The sequence below is a fragment of the Monodon monoceros genome, unplaced genomic scaffold (assembly GCF_005190385.1).
Source record: "Monodon monoceros isolate NGI ecotype Baffin Bay Population unplaced genomic scaffold, NGI_Narwhal_1 Super_Scaffold_9, whole genome shotgun sequence".
Lineage (NCBI taxonomy): Eukaryota > Metazoa > Chordata > Mammalia > Artiodactyla > Monodontidae > Monodon > Monodon monoceros.
In genome coordinates this window covers 46,456,903-46,469,107 of record NW_021703786.1, presented here as the reverse complement: position 1 = coordinate 46,469,107, position 12,205 = coordinate 46,456,903, and the positions used below count along the sequence as shown (strand labels likewise).

The 12,205-nt window shown below is 57.8% G+C and overlaps 4 protein-coding genes across 4 annotated transcripts in view; all 4 read left to right on the top strand.

Moving 5' to 3' along the window:
- Positions 1-4: 4 nt before the first annotated feature.
- On the top strand, positions 5-2,887 carry SPEM1 (spermatid maturation 1; the record flags this gene model as incomplete). Its single annotated transcript, XM_029212909.1, is given in 4 exon segments — positions 5-261; positions 263-454; positions 456-499; positions 502-2,887. Coding segments are annotated over 4 exon segments (789 nt in total), but the record flags the coding sequence as incomplete, so codon positions are not given.
- Positions 2,782-6,291, top strand: LOC114889566 (uncharacterized protein SPEM2-like). The gene is given in 7 exon segments (XM_029212908.1): positions 2,782-2,799; positions 2,885-3,034; positions 3,197-3,254; positions 3,388-3,650; positions 3,652-3,782; positions 3,784-4,169; positions 4,172-6,291. Coding segments are annotated over 7 exon segments (1,470 nt in total). The 3' UTR covers positions 4,636-6,291.
- Positions 5,378-10,206, top strand: LOC114889565 (uncharacterized protein SPEM3-like). The gene is made up of 4 exons (XM_029212907.1): positions 5,378-5,515; positions 5,664-5,721; positions 5,840-6,155; positions 6,322-10,206. The coding sequence occupies exons 1-4, from the start codon at positions 5,378-5,380 to the stop codon at positions 8,240-8,242; spliced, it is 2,433 nt and encodes an 810-aa protein (XP_029068740.1). The 3' UTR covers positions 8,243-10,206.
- Positions 10,207-10,223: 17 nt separating this feature from the next.
- LOC114889563 (transmembrane protein 102-like) overlaps positions 10,224-12,205 on the top strand; it is a 4,793-nt gene continuing 2,811 nt past the window's right edge. Inside the window, 3 exon segments of the mRNA XM_029212906.1 lie at positions 10,224-10,981; positions 11,083-11,449; positions 11,451-12,205. Coding sequence (XP_029068739.1) covers positions 10,768-10,981; positions 11,083-11,449; positions 11,451-12,205 — 1,336 coding nt within the window. The 5' untranslated portion in view covers positions 10,224-10,767.

Here is a 12,205-nt window from a genome sequence, read left to right as displayed (position 1 = left end):
TTCCTGCAACCTGCCTCTCCATCCCTGGAGGAGCCAGGCTCCCCACCAGCCTCTCACCTGTCCCCGATCCACAGAATTTTCTAAGTTATGCTCACCTGGGAAGCAGACCCAGCCCCCGAAGCAGAGCACCCCTGCAGTCTGCCTTCGGTGCACCATGGACCCTGTGAAAATGACCGTGTCCCCCCCACCCACTCGCCGCCGTCGCCGTCGAGACTCTTCAGCACGCCACGCCCACCACCCCGTAGCCTGGGCCCCTGACAACTGACAGCGATGACGAGAAACCCCCACGTCAGCACACAACAATCTGCTCCCACAACTGGAATTGCCCCAAGGACTGGGAAGGCTTTCAGTCCACCCAGGGGTTCTGGACTCCCTGGGCCCAGGATGTTGTGGAGCCACCTACCCAGACCATCCGGTTCCAGCAAACTGTAGAGGGAAGGCTGCTCAAAAGAGAGGCAGTCAGAGCTGGGCCTACAGGCCTACCGGTACCCTGTGAACCCCTGCCCCACAGCCCTCAGGCCCTGAGCCACAAGAACGGTTGGGGGGTGCCCCAAGCAGAACAGAAGCAGTGCTCGCCAGCCCAGCCACCCATCCTGGGCCCGGCCCACGTCCCAGACATCCCCCGGCGCCACTCCTCAGGGCGCGTAGCCTATAATGCCAGAGACGTGAGGCGGCAGCTGCGGGAGCTGACCAGGGAGGTGGAGGCCCTGTCCCACTGTTACCCCCCAGTCTCTGGATCCAGCACGGCTGAGGGGATGGGAAAGGCCTAGGTATACCGTTCCCTGACAGAGAGGTGACTGGGAGAAGAATAAAAAGAAGAGAGGAGGTGGTTTGTGGTGGTGTGGGGGGTGCCAGGGCCCACACAGCACCCAGAAGCCGGTTGCTAAGGAAATGATCTCCCTGGCAACAGGGCCTAGAGAGCCCTGAGGACCCTCATCAACTTCTTGGCCTCACCAGGCCCTGTCCTCAGCCCTTTCCCAGGCCCTTCTTGGTTCCAAGCCTCCCACCTGCCTCTACTCTGTTCTTTAGTGCCCAGGGAAGCCCCCCAAATCCCACTCCAGATCCCCAGGCAGTACTGCACTTGAGTGGAGACCCTCATCCCCATGGCCTCAGTCTCTCAGAGGTCCAGCTCCTACCAGAGCCCTGGTTTAGGCTGTAACTACAGGTGAGGTGTGGTCCCTCTGAAGCCCTGGTTTCTTTGGGGAGGGATGGCTGAGTGAGGGTACCCAGGCCCTCACAGTTCCCCAGTCAGAACCCAAAGCTCCTGTATACTCGAGAAGGCTTGGAGCAGAGGATAAAATATTGAGGACACTCTCAAGGGCTGCCTCCACACAGCCCTGTGTGCCCTCACTCCTCTGATTAGCACTTCCATGTCACAAATGAGGAGACTGAGGCTCAGAGACGCCAAGTGACTTATTCATGGTCACGCGGACACCAAGGATCAACTTCATGGCCTCAGACTCTCCGTCCCATTGCTCCCACAGGTAGATTCCCACTGCTACTGAGCCAGCCTGGCCCGTCAGAGTCTCCTCCCACCTTCCTCAGTTTCCCATGTAAACTCATCAGGATATTGCATCCACTGGACAGCAGGGAAACCCAGGCCCTACCTACTTCTAGACACACACGCACACAACTTGGGAACAAGGAGCCAGGCCGAGGGGACTAGACTTCACCTTCCATACCAGATGGGTTCCTGGAATGTGAGCAGATAGGCCTTTTATGAATCACCCTGCTTCTCTGTTCATTTTCATTTGACTAACGTTATCGATCATTTTAAGCTGATTCCATTAAGTGGGTCTATATTGAGCACCTGCTATGTGTTTGAAGTCTTGATGGAAAAGGCCCACTGGCTGTTTCTATTTCTTTCTTTCTTTTTTTTCTTTTTGGCCATGCAGTGTGGTTTGCAGGATCTTAGTTCCCTGACCAGGGATTGAACTGGGGCCCTCAACAATGAAAGCGTGTAGTCCTAATCACCGGACATCCCAGGAACTCCCTGTTCCTCTATATCTGTTGAGATGTTCATTGTGCAAAGAAAATGACTTGAGGTTCCCCAGGTACCACTTTCACAGACCCCAGCAATGAACCTGGTTGATAATAGTAGATTCCGTTTGTCATATCAACAACTACATCTATTTTGTGCTTTGTGAATTTCATGTGGTTTTCTTAAGACAGCAGCTAACCGTTTTTCAACTCGGAGGGTTGGCTCAGTGGGAGGGAAGTTGGTTAGGAAGGAGAGAAACCATGGTTTGGGGTGGTCTCTGGAAAAGGCGGCAAACCCTTGCTCTGAACTAAAGGGGCCAGTGGGCTCAGTGACCACCAACACCTAAGGCTGCAATCCCTGGCAGGAAGGGGTGGGTACTAGAGGGGTTATGACAGGGAAATGAGCAGGACAAGGAGGGGATGGTGCAGTGGGGCGACCCCAGAGGGGACTCTTACTGTCACTCATCCATCTAGTCACCCTCGCTGCTGGCCCCAAGCAGGCGTGAGTGGGGAATCCCAACAGGCTACATAAGCTGCCATAATGTCTCGAACAATGAAATGGAGGAAATCCTTTATGCATGATTCAGTCCCTATGAAGACTGTCTCTCATCTGTAGCAACCATGCTTGCAAATCAAGTTAAGCAAGGCCCCATGGAGACAGAAGGACAGACTGAACTCTGGGGACTAGGCTCCATGTAGTGGGAGCCGAGGGCAGAGATGGCCACATAAAGGGCCAGCTGAGTGGATGAAAGCTTGGCCACCTCGGCATTGTGGCTCCCTGCAACGTGCCTCATTATGACCATGCTCCCTCACCTGTTGGTGGGTGTCCGCAGGTCCTGGCATGAGTGCACTGTGGGTCAGGGCTGGTGGGGGGGGGGGCGGCCCGCGGCCCAGGTGGCCCTAGGACCCCCCCACCTTGGAAAACCGGCTCTGGTATGACAACCTGGGGTGCTGCCATCAATACCAAGAAAGTACCCAGAATGCGGAGGACTTCCTACTCCTGCTGCTGGGCCTTGTCGTTCTTGTCAGCATTGGGATCAGCATGGCAACTATGGTCAGCGATGGTTGGGGACCACCAGTAGGGGTGAAGAGGGCTGAGGGTGGGAACCAGCTGCAGCCTGCACCTCCGTCTGCAGGAACGGTCTTGGCTGAGACGGGGGGTGAGGGTAGAGAGCCTGGCCTTCATTTTCACCCACCCCACCCCACCCCACCCCAGGTATGGCATGGGCTCCAGAATGCCTTAGACAAGACCATCTATTGGATTAATCAGAAAAGTAAGTACGGAAGACAGGTAGGCGGCACCACGCCCCCGCTACTCCCAGGGCCCTAGAAACCCAGGCCCCCAGGTTCCCAACCCTGAACTCTTCTGACATTTGCCCTGCCCTCACGGACTCTCGCCTCCGCCAGATGACATCTCGCAGGCTTGTGAAAGTTCCCCCAAACATCCTCCAGCCAAGGCCCAAGACGTCCACATCCACTGCACCCTGGACCCTGTGGAAGTGAAGACGGCCCGGCCCGCTTGCTACCCCCTGTCCTCCTACCATCATCTCGGCAACCGTAGCCGCAGCTGCAGCCGCCGCCCCGGCAGCCACCAGCGGAGGCCGAAGAACCGCAGACAATTCCCCTACAGCCGCTCAGGCTGCCGTAGGCCGCATCGCAGCCACGGGATAGTCACACCTGCGGCCGATGCCCTCCTCTGATCGGGAGGACCCGGACTCCTACCTGGAGGAGGAGGATGATCTTTCCTTCCCACAACCCAAGTACCCGTGGGGGTGCTGGGGAGGGCTCTACCAGCAGATGGGCCTCCAACGTGGGCCTCTGGGGCCGCCAGGGTGGGATCCTGGCCAGCCTGCCACCACCCTGTCTCTACCTGTCGCCCGAGCTGCGCCGCATGGCCAAGCGTGTGGAGGCCAAGTCCGAGCTAAGGCTGCAGTCCTTCGGGGCCCCCTGCTCACCAACCCGCATCTGGGGCAACGTGGAGGCTGACCAGTGGACCTCGTCTCCACCACCTCCCCGACGGCTGCCCCCTAACCCCTCGTGGGTCCCTGGGGGACACAGCACTTACCCCTCAAGGGGCCAGCTCCCGTATGACTCCTGGGATCAGCGGCGGAGTGGTCTGGAGGGCTCTGAGCCTCCATCCGCTCTGGTGCCTCGGGGCTGCCGGCCCGAAGCCTGGCAGCGCAACTCCCCACTGGCCACGGATGGAGCCTCCCCAGCTGTGCTCACAGCCAACCCAACCGCAGCCCGCACCCCTCCACGGGACACTTGAAGTACTCCCGGGATCCCCACGAGGTGCGGCGCCGGGCGGCCGAATGGGCCGAGATGCTGCCCGTGCGGCGCCCTCTGGCCATCTCCGCCTCCCTCACGGTGCTGGCCGAGGCCTCGTACCAGCGGGCCCCGGCTCCCAGCTCAGCGCTGCTCCTCCGCCCCTCCCAGCCCCTGCCCGACGTCCAGGCTACCGAGCACCCACCACCCCCGCCCACCTTCATGCCACTCAGGCGGAACCCGGGGGGCAATGCCAACTACCAGGTGTATGACAGCCTGGAGCGGAAGCGGCAACCGCAGGAGAGCCAAGCGCGGGCCAACTCGCTGCTACCTTCCACCTCGGCCTCGAGGCCCTCTCTGCATGGGAGCCAGACTGGAAAAATGAACTGACTAGCAGCAAATGGGGGGCGGGGGCGGCAGGGCATGGAGAGAGCAATAAAGAGCGCCAGAGTCCAGGAAACACTGGTGGTCTGTGGCTTGGAAGCACCACTCCTTCTACCAGCCTGGGTCCCTGCCCTTGGCTTCCTGCAATAAGAAGCCAGTGTCCCCTTCTTGGCCTGAGGGTCCCCTTGGTTTAGTGGCCACAGTCCTGCCAGCAGGCCCCTCCTGGTCCTATACCATGCACTAAGTAGATCTGCAGCTGCAGACTCCAAACCACTGGTCTCTGGGCACCTCCTCCGTGTCTCAGCTGTCTCTGTCCCCAAAGAGCCTCATACAAGAAGCTGCTTCAAACTGGGAGGTTCCACATCTGGGCAGGTCCAGCTCCACGCCCAGTGAAGGGCATGAAGAAGGCTGAGGCTGTGGACTCCAGCCAGGCCATCCGCAGGGCTCTGAGGCCAAGGTCTTCCTAGTCTCAGGAGGGGCCAAGAGATGGAATGTGTCATTTGAACAAGTGAGTCAGCGGGCTGTGAGCGAATGATTGACCGCTCGAGGGGAGGTGTGCCAGCCTACAGGCCCTGTTTGACTGTCCAGGCTCAGCTTACCTCACCCTGGTTACCAGGGAATGCCACCCTGGTTACCAGGGAATCCCCCTCCCTCACTGTGACCTCACCACCTGCCCCATTATGACCCAGTCTGACTCCCAGTTAAAAGTGCAGGGCAGGGGGCCCAGGCAGTCCTGGGACCCGCGGCCATGGGTGAGCGAACCTGCTACGGAGCCGAGCCGTCCCCTGGCCCCATCCCCAGGAAATGCCAGGAGCAAGAAGACTCAATTCTTCTGCTCCTGGTCAGCTTGATCTTCCTCATCGTGTGGATCAACGTGGTGACTATGGTCAGGGCAGGATCTGGGCAGCGGGGTTGGGGGAGCCCTGGGGTCTTGAAGGGGCTGAGGTGGGAAGGCTGCTGGGGTGTGGCCGGACAAGGGTTGGATTTCAGGGCTCACCCTGCTCCCGGCCTCCCCACTCCCCTTCTTTCCTCAGCTCTGGAGGCATCTGAAGAGATTCTTGCGGGCACTTTTCAATAATATTTTCCCCAAAGGTGAGTGGGTGCCAGTGTGGGCTCAGGGGATGTGGGCCTGTCCCCTTTCTTCTATCCCTGCCTTGATTCTCAGCCCCTCAGAAACCCAGGCCCTGACCCATCTCGCCTTTCCCCGCAGACAAGCAAGCCAGCTGTGTAGGCAGCCATCGCATGCGCAGGCGCTGCTCCGTGGATCCCAAGAACCTGCGCTCAAGAGTTTCTGCCCGCTTCCGCCATCGCCCAAGCTTCCTGCTCGGGCACCCAAACCACCTTGACTCCCGGATACGATACACAAAAGATGAGAAGGCTTCTGAGTGCCGCTGGATGGCGCCTCAGTGTGGACGGGCTGCGGCTTCCACGGAGGCTCCACGGGGACTGCGGAAGGAGCGGGTAGTGGGAGCTGGGGAGGCCCCTCCGGTCACAGCCTTAAAGTCCCAAGCCAACTTTTACTCCGGGTAAGAGACATCTTCGAAGCTCCGCAGGATGAGCAAGGTGGACGTGGTTCCACTCCGCCTGCCCCAAGAGAGCAAGACTAAGACCCCAGACTCTGACCCAGCCCAGGCCCCAGCCCGGGCCCAGACCCGCCCCCCAGTTCAGCCCCCTGCGCATGCTCCTGCCAAGGCCCAGACCTTCTCCTCAGCCCACCCCACTGAGCACACCCCCCACTTCCGAGACCTGCTCCCGAGGCCACGCCCATGAGCACACTTCCGCCCGGGCCCAGGCCTTCTCCCTAGTGCACCCCACTGGGAACACTCCTGCCAAAGCCCAGAACTTCTCCTCCACCCACCCCTCTGAGCACGCCCCACCTCAGGCCCAGACTTGCTCCACATTCCACTCCCCTGAGCACACCACCCCCCAGGCCCAGAACCCCTCCCCAGCCCTCACCCCTGAGCACAGCCCTGCCCAGGTCCATGGCCCTGAGCATACCTCAGCCCATACCCCAGCCCAGGCCCAAGCCCAGGCCCCCTCACATGCCTCAGCCCAGTCCCTGGGCCACACCTCTGTCTGCACCCTGACCCATGCTCATCTGACCTATACCCATGCCAACACTCTGGTCCTTCCCCCAACTTCTGCACCAGTCCCTCCGCCAACTTCTGCCCCTGCTACTACCCCTGCCCTAGCCCCTACACCAGCCCCTGTCCCGATCTCTGCCACAACCTCTGTCCCAGCACTGGTCATGGCCCTGACGACCACGCCAGTCCCTTCCACCACCCCTACCCCCATCCTAGATTCTACTCCCTCTACCTTGTCTGCCTTCAGCCAAGGCCTCTCCTCCGGCCGTGTGGTCTACGATGACCGCAGGGTAAAGCAGAACTTATTCCATGTGTGTCCCCCTCAGAACTCTGGGTTTTCCAGAAAGGACTTGGGTACCCTCTCCAGGCCCCAAGAGGGGCATGGTCTGGTGAGCTCTGGTACAGCTGAACAAACACCCAAGCAATGTAGTGGGGACAGTGCTAAGCCCTCCACAGGATCCATACTGGGTTACCTGGAGTTGGGGAATATGGAATGGAAGATCTCAAATGATGCCAAAGACAACTTTGTACAGTCCAAGACCTTCCCTTACTGCAGCTTCCTTCCTTGCAGATCTGAGAAGAGAAACACGGACCCCCAGACTCCAGTCTACCCCAAATCCCTGTACTCCAAGGATGCTGTACCTTCTCAACCTTGCTTCCATTCTCCAAACAGTGCCCAGAGCTCACCATGCACCATGCCTCCACCATGCACTCTTTATCTACCTCTTGCTTCTCCCAGATCCTGGGTCCTTCATCAACACAGCAACCACCAGAAGCCCTCCACCTTAATACAACCCCCCACCTTTCCCCCAACCTCCAAGTCTTCTCAGTCTGTCCTCTCTTCCCAGGGCCCCATCCCTCCCCAGTTATCCACTACTTCTCAAACCCCAAGCCAGGCCCAACCCCCTGAACTTTATGAGACTCTAGGCCTCAACCAAGGCTCTGTCCTCCCAAGGACCCCAGGCCCTTCCAAAGTCTGCAGAGTTTCCAGAAACCCAGGCCTTACCACAAACCCAGGCGCCCACAAGAGTCCAGGCCTTATCCAAGACCCAGGCCTCCCCAAGAACACAGGCCTTGCTCAAGATCCAGGCCTCCACAAGCTTCCTGGCCCCCATAAGGGTCCAGCCCTTACTCAGTACTCTGGCTTATCCCAGAGATCAGGCCTCCATAACAACTCATGCCTTATCCCAAATCCTGACTTCCACAAGGGGCAGCACATACCATGGACTTCTATCCCACCCAGTCAGAACTCCTGCTCTCCCGAGGCTCAGGTGGCCTTCAATGACCTGCAAACCTTCTCAGAGGTACCTGTGCTGATTGTGCTGCAATCATCCTCCCGGCGAGCAGGCGGCCAAGGACGGGTGTACCACCCCATGGATACAGTTCCTCCAGCCTGCCAGAACCATCGCCAGATGTCTACGCCTCCCAAAACCAGCTGGAAGCCCTACTGTCCTGGGTCAGGCACCCGGCTCGGGCATGTGGTCTTTGACGCCCGCCAGAGACAGTTCAGAGCAGGCAGGGACAAGTGAGAAGCTCTGTCTCCCAGGCGCCTTCACTGAGAGACCTCCAACAACTCACCTGAGACCATCAAGGAGTGGGGATATCAGTGTGTGATGAGCAACTTAGCAAAAGAGGGGACAGATATGCATGAGGAATAAAGAGACAAGAGAAGTGTTCTGTGGTTGTTTGAGGACATGCACCCCAGCCCCATCCCACAGGGCCTGATGAGGACCTAAACTATCCCTGCTTTCCCTCCATCGCTGTCTAGCTGAATCCGTCATCCCCAAGGCCCTAGAGCTGCATTGTCAATTACAGTAGCCACTAGCCAAATGCCTATTAGAATGTAAATTAGTTAAAATTAAGGAAAATTAATTCTGTTAAAAATTAAGTTGAAAAGTTAAAAATTCTCTTCCTCAGGGAGCGGAATTTCCCTGGCATCCAATTCTGTTCCCTGGCGGTCCAGTTGTTGGGACTTGGCGCTTTCACTGCTGTGGCTGGTGTTCAATCCCTGGTCGGGGAACTCAGACCCCACAAGCTTCATGGTTTGGCCAAAAAAAAAAAAAATTCTGTTCCTCAGAGCCACGACCTTCTAAGGGCTCAGTAGGTACATGGAGCTAGTGGCTACTGCATTGGGCGGCACAGATTTAGAACATTTGCATCATCATGGAAAATGCTATTGGAGAGCAGTGCTTTACAGTTTAGAGCAATTTCCCTTTCCCTGTCACCCACCCCCAGCATCTTAAAGCTCCCCAAGAGCCCAGAGAACTTTTTAGGGAGGAGGTAAGATGTGGGGATGGACACCCAGTGCCTGATTTCCCCAGACTGTGAGAAAGAGCCCAGGCTTCAGTTTTCCTCATCTGGTCTCTTGGGTCACGACCAGATGTATGGAAACTTGCCTCCCCCATTCTGGGCTGTGTTTGGGGCTCTTGGTTACTGAGGAAGAAGACCTCTCTTTGTCAGTGACTAGGAAACCTTGTGTTTTAGGCTCCCCAAATTGAGCCCTGGATTCTGAGGGTACCCCTCCTTCATAGGCCTCTAAATATTTCGAGGTGTCTCCACTTAATTTTCTTGCCCATGGACTTAGTCCCAGTTCAGTGTGGAGACAGACCCCTGGGTAAAAGGCATGTAAGAATTCCTGGTCCAGTGTGCATTGATCTAATCTGTGAGTGTGTCTCTGGTGTCCTATCTTTCTGTCCTATTATTCTGGCTCCTAGTTTCATCCTGGACTTAAGCTGTGTCCATGATAGCACTGGTCGCTGAAAGCCATTTCCTTCCCCTGATAATTTTGCATTGCCCTGCCCTAGCCCAGCTGGAGTTTCCTCTGGACTTGATTTTCAGTCCTGATAACTCTTCTGTATACACACATAAGCTGCGAGATTCCAAAGCGTTTTCCCTGCCACCACTTGTGTGTCTGAGGTGGGCAACACTAATATGTCCCTTCCCTGAGTCAGATGTCCATCCCTGGGTCACTACATGCACACTATCGGTGTGTTCTTGTCTAACGTTACCACCACTGATTCCAAGGAGATACGTCCCAGCTGGAGAGCCCATTTCCAACACCTCTCTGGCTCAGCTCTGACCTTGGACAAGTCATGTGCAACCTTTCTAGGCTTGCAGTCTCATCTCTAAAGTGAAGTTATAATTGCATGCAAGAACCATTCTAGATTTAAATGACCAGGGCTCCTCTACTCCCAAGTGAGATATAGAGTCCCTTATTTCTCCGCATGCCCTAGAGTATGTCCCTCATTATGGTTTGCTATTCAGATTCATCCTATTAGGCCTCTGTTCTGACCCCAAGGAGTGTTTGTGCGGTTCACCTGGCCTTGTAAAGACACAAAATAGTTTATCATAAAGACACAGAATAGCTTACCTCCATAGAAACTACAGCTTCCATCAGGCACTACTTCAACGGAACAGGAAAGGATGTGGGGGCGTGGCCCCAACGCCCTGGTAGCTTTGAAGACAAACTACAACTCCCAGGATAGCCGCGAGATCTCTGCAGAGCGAAAGGAGTGACTGAACTCTGACTGGAGGCCGGGCTGGTCCGGAACCACCCCGACAGTCTCCAGAAAGGGGCGTGGTTATAATTTAAGGGCGTGGCCTTACAGGCAGCAGGAAGAAGTTACCTGTTGAATCTTCCTATCCATTCTCTTCCCAGCCTTTGTAGCTAACCCTAAGAGGGAAGCCGCAAACCACTAGCCTCTTCTGAAAAAGAGGTAAGTGGACGTAGACAAGGGGCAGCGAAGGAGGCTATTGCATTCCTTAGGAGGGGCCAAACAGCTACTTTCTACCGGCTGAGTCAGGTGAACCGTTCCATGCGGGCGGGGACCAGCATATGAGAAAAGGGCAAGGACGGAGGAGGTATTTATTTGTTCTCTTTCAAGACTAAATTTAGGGCCCTTCGTCTGCAGACCCATTGGCGGACTGTGTCTTGGGAACCCTCTTGGCCTCTGGAAGAGCAAAGAACGGGGGCCAGTTTTCCGCAGCAAAAGGTACGGCCCGTCTGGGCTTCCTCCCGTCTGTGTATTTCCTAGCCCCCAAACGACAGAGCCATATGGCTTCCGCGGTCTGGGGGAGTGCTCCCTGGTGGGGCCCACCGCCCCCAGCCCCAGCCCGGCCGCTCACGGACATCGACTTCTGCTCTGCGGCGCAGCTGCAAGAACTAACCCAGCTGATCCAGGAGCTGGGTGTGCAGGCGAGCTGGAGTGAAGGTCCCAATCCAGGACCAGATCTCCTCCAGGCCAAGGACTTTGTTTTCTCTTTGCTTGGTAAGTAACCCTCCCAGCCTTCGGGAACTTGCACATCTCAGCTCCGCCTCACCCCGCCCCGGCTCTGGATCACGACTTTACGGTCCCTTCTCTTTCCTTAGGTCTCGTTCACCGCCGGGACCCTCGCTTTCCTCCTCAGGCAGAGCTCCTGCAACTTCGTTGCGGGATTCGCGAGGGCTCCCTGGATCTGGGGCCTGCGCCTCTAGGTCCCTACGCTCGGGGACCTCACTACGACGCCGGCTTCACACTCCTGGTGCCCGTGCTTTCGCTAGATGGCACTGGGCAGGAGCTGCAACCGGACGTGGGATCCTGTTACACATGGCTCTTCCTCCCAGAGCAGGTACGCGGAACCTCGGTCCGGGAGGCATGGCAGGATTGCCTAGGACCCCCAGTCCCAGGAGGACGTGATTCGATCCACCCAGCCCAAAGCAAAGAAACTCCCAAGGATCCGCAAATCTCTGTGGACCAGCTTACACGTCACTGAGCCTGAGGCACACGAGTCTTTGGAAAACTCACCTAGTAATGTTTCAGTGCCAGAGTTGCCTCAACAAGACGTAACCGATGTTGGCTTTCCCTCACCACTGAAAAAAACGAATGGTGACGTCACCAAAGCAACCGACGTTAGCCCAGTGCCACAGCCGTTGGAGGCTCCGGAGGCATGGCCCACATTGTGCCCCGCCCAGGTGGCTGCCTGGTTCTCTGCTTCGCTGGCTGCGGTCACTGAGTCCCCGTTTCCGGTTCCGGGTGCCCCGCGCTTGGTCCACGCAGCCCGCCACGCGGGGGTCACCACCATCCTCCTGGCTACGCCCGGGCCCCCGCGCCGCCTCCTGCTTTTCGACTTGATCCCCGTGGTGTCCGTGGCCGGCTGGCCCCAGGGGCCTCGGAGCCACTCGTGGGCCGGCCCGCTGGCCTCGGAGTCGTCTTCCTTCTACCTGGTGCCCGGCGGCGGCGGCGGCGGCACAGAGCGGCCGGACGCCTCCGGCTGGCAGCTCTGCTTCGCCCGCCAAGAGCTGGCGCTCAAGACGCGCATATCCGTTCCCCTGCTGCAAGGGCACGCGGCGGCCCAGGCGCTGCTGCGCCCTCTGGTGGCCGGGACTAGGGTCGCGACGCCCTACCTCCTGTGGACGTTGCTCTACTGGGCGTGTGAGCGGCTGCCCGCGCCCTATCTGGCGCGAGCCGAGAATGCGGGCGCCTGCTGCCTCGGGCTGCTGGATGAGCTGGGCC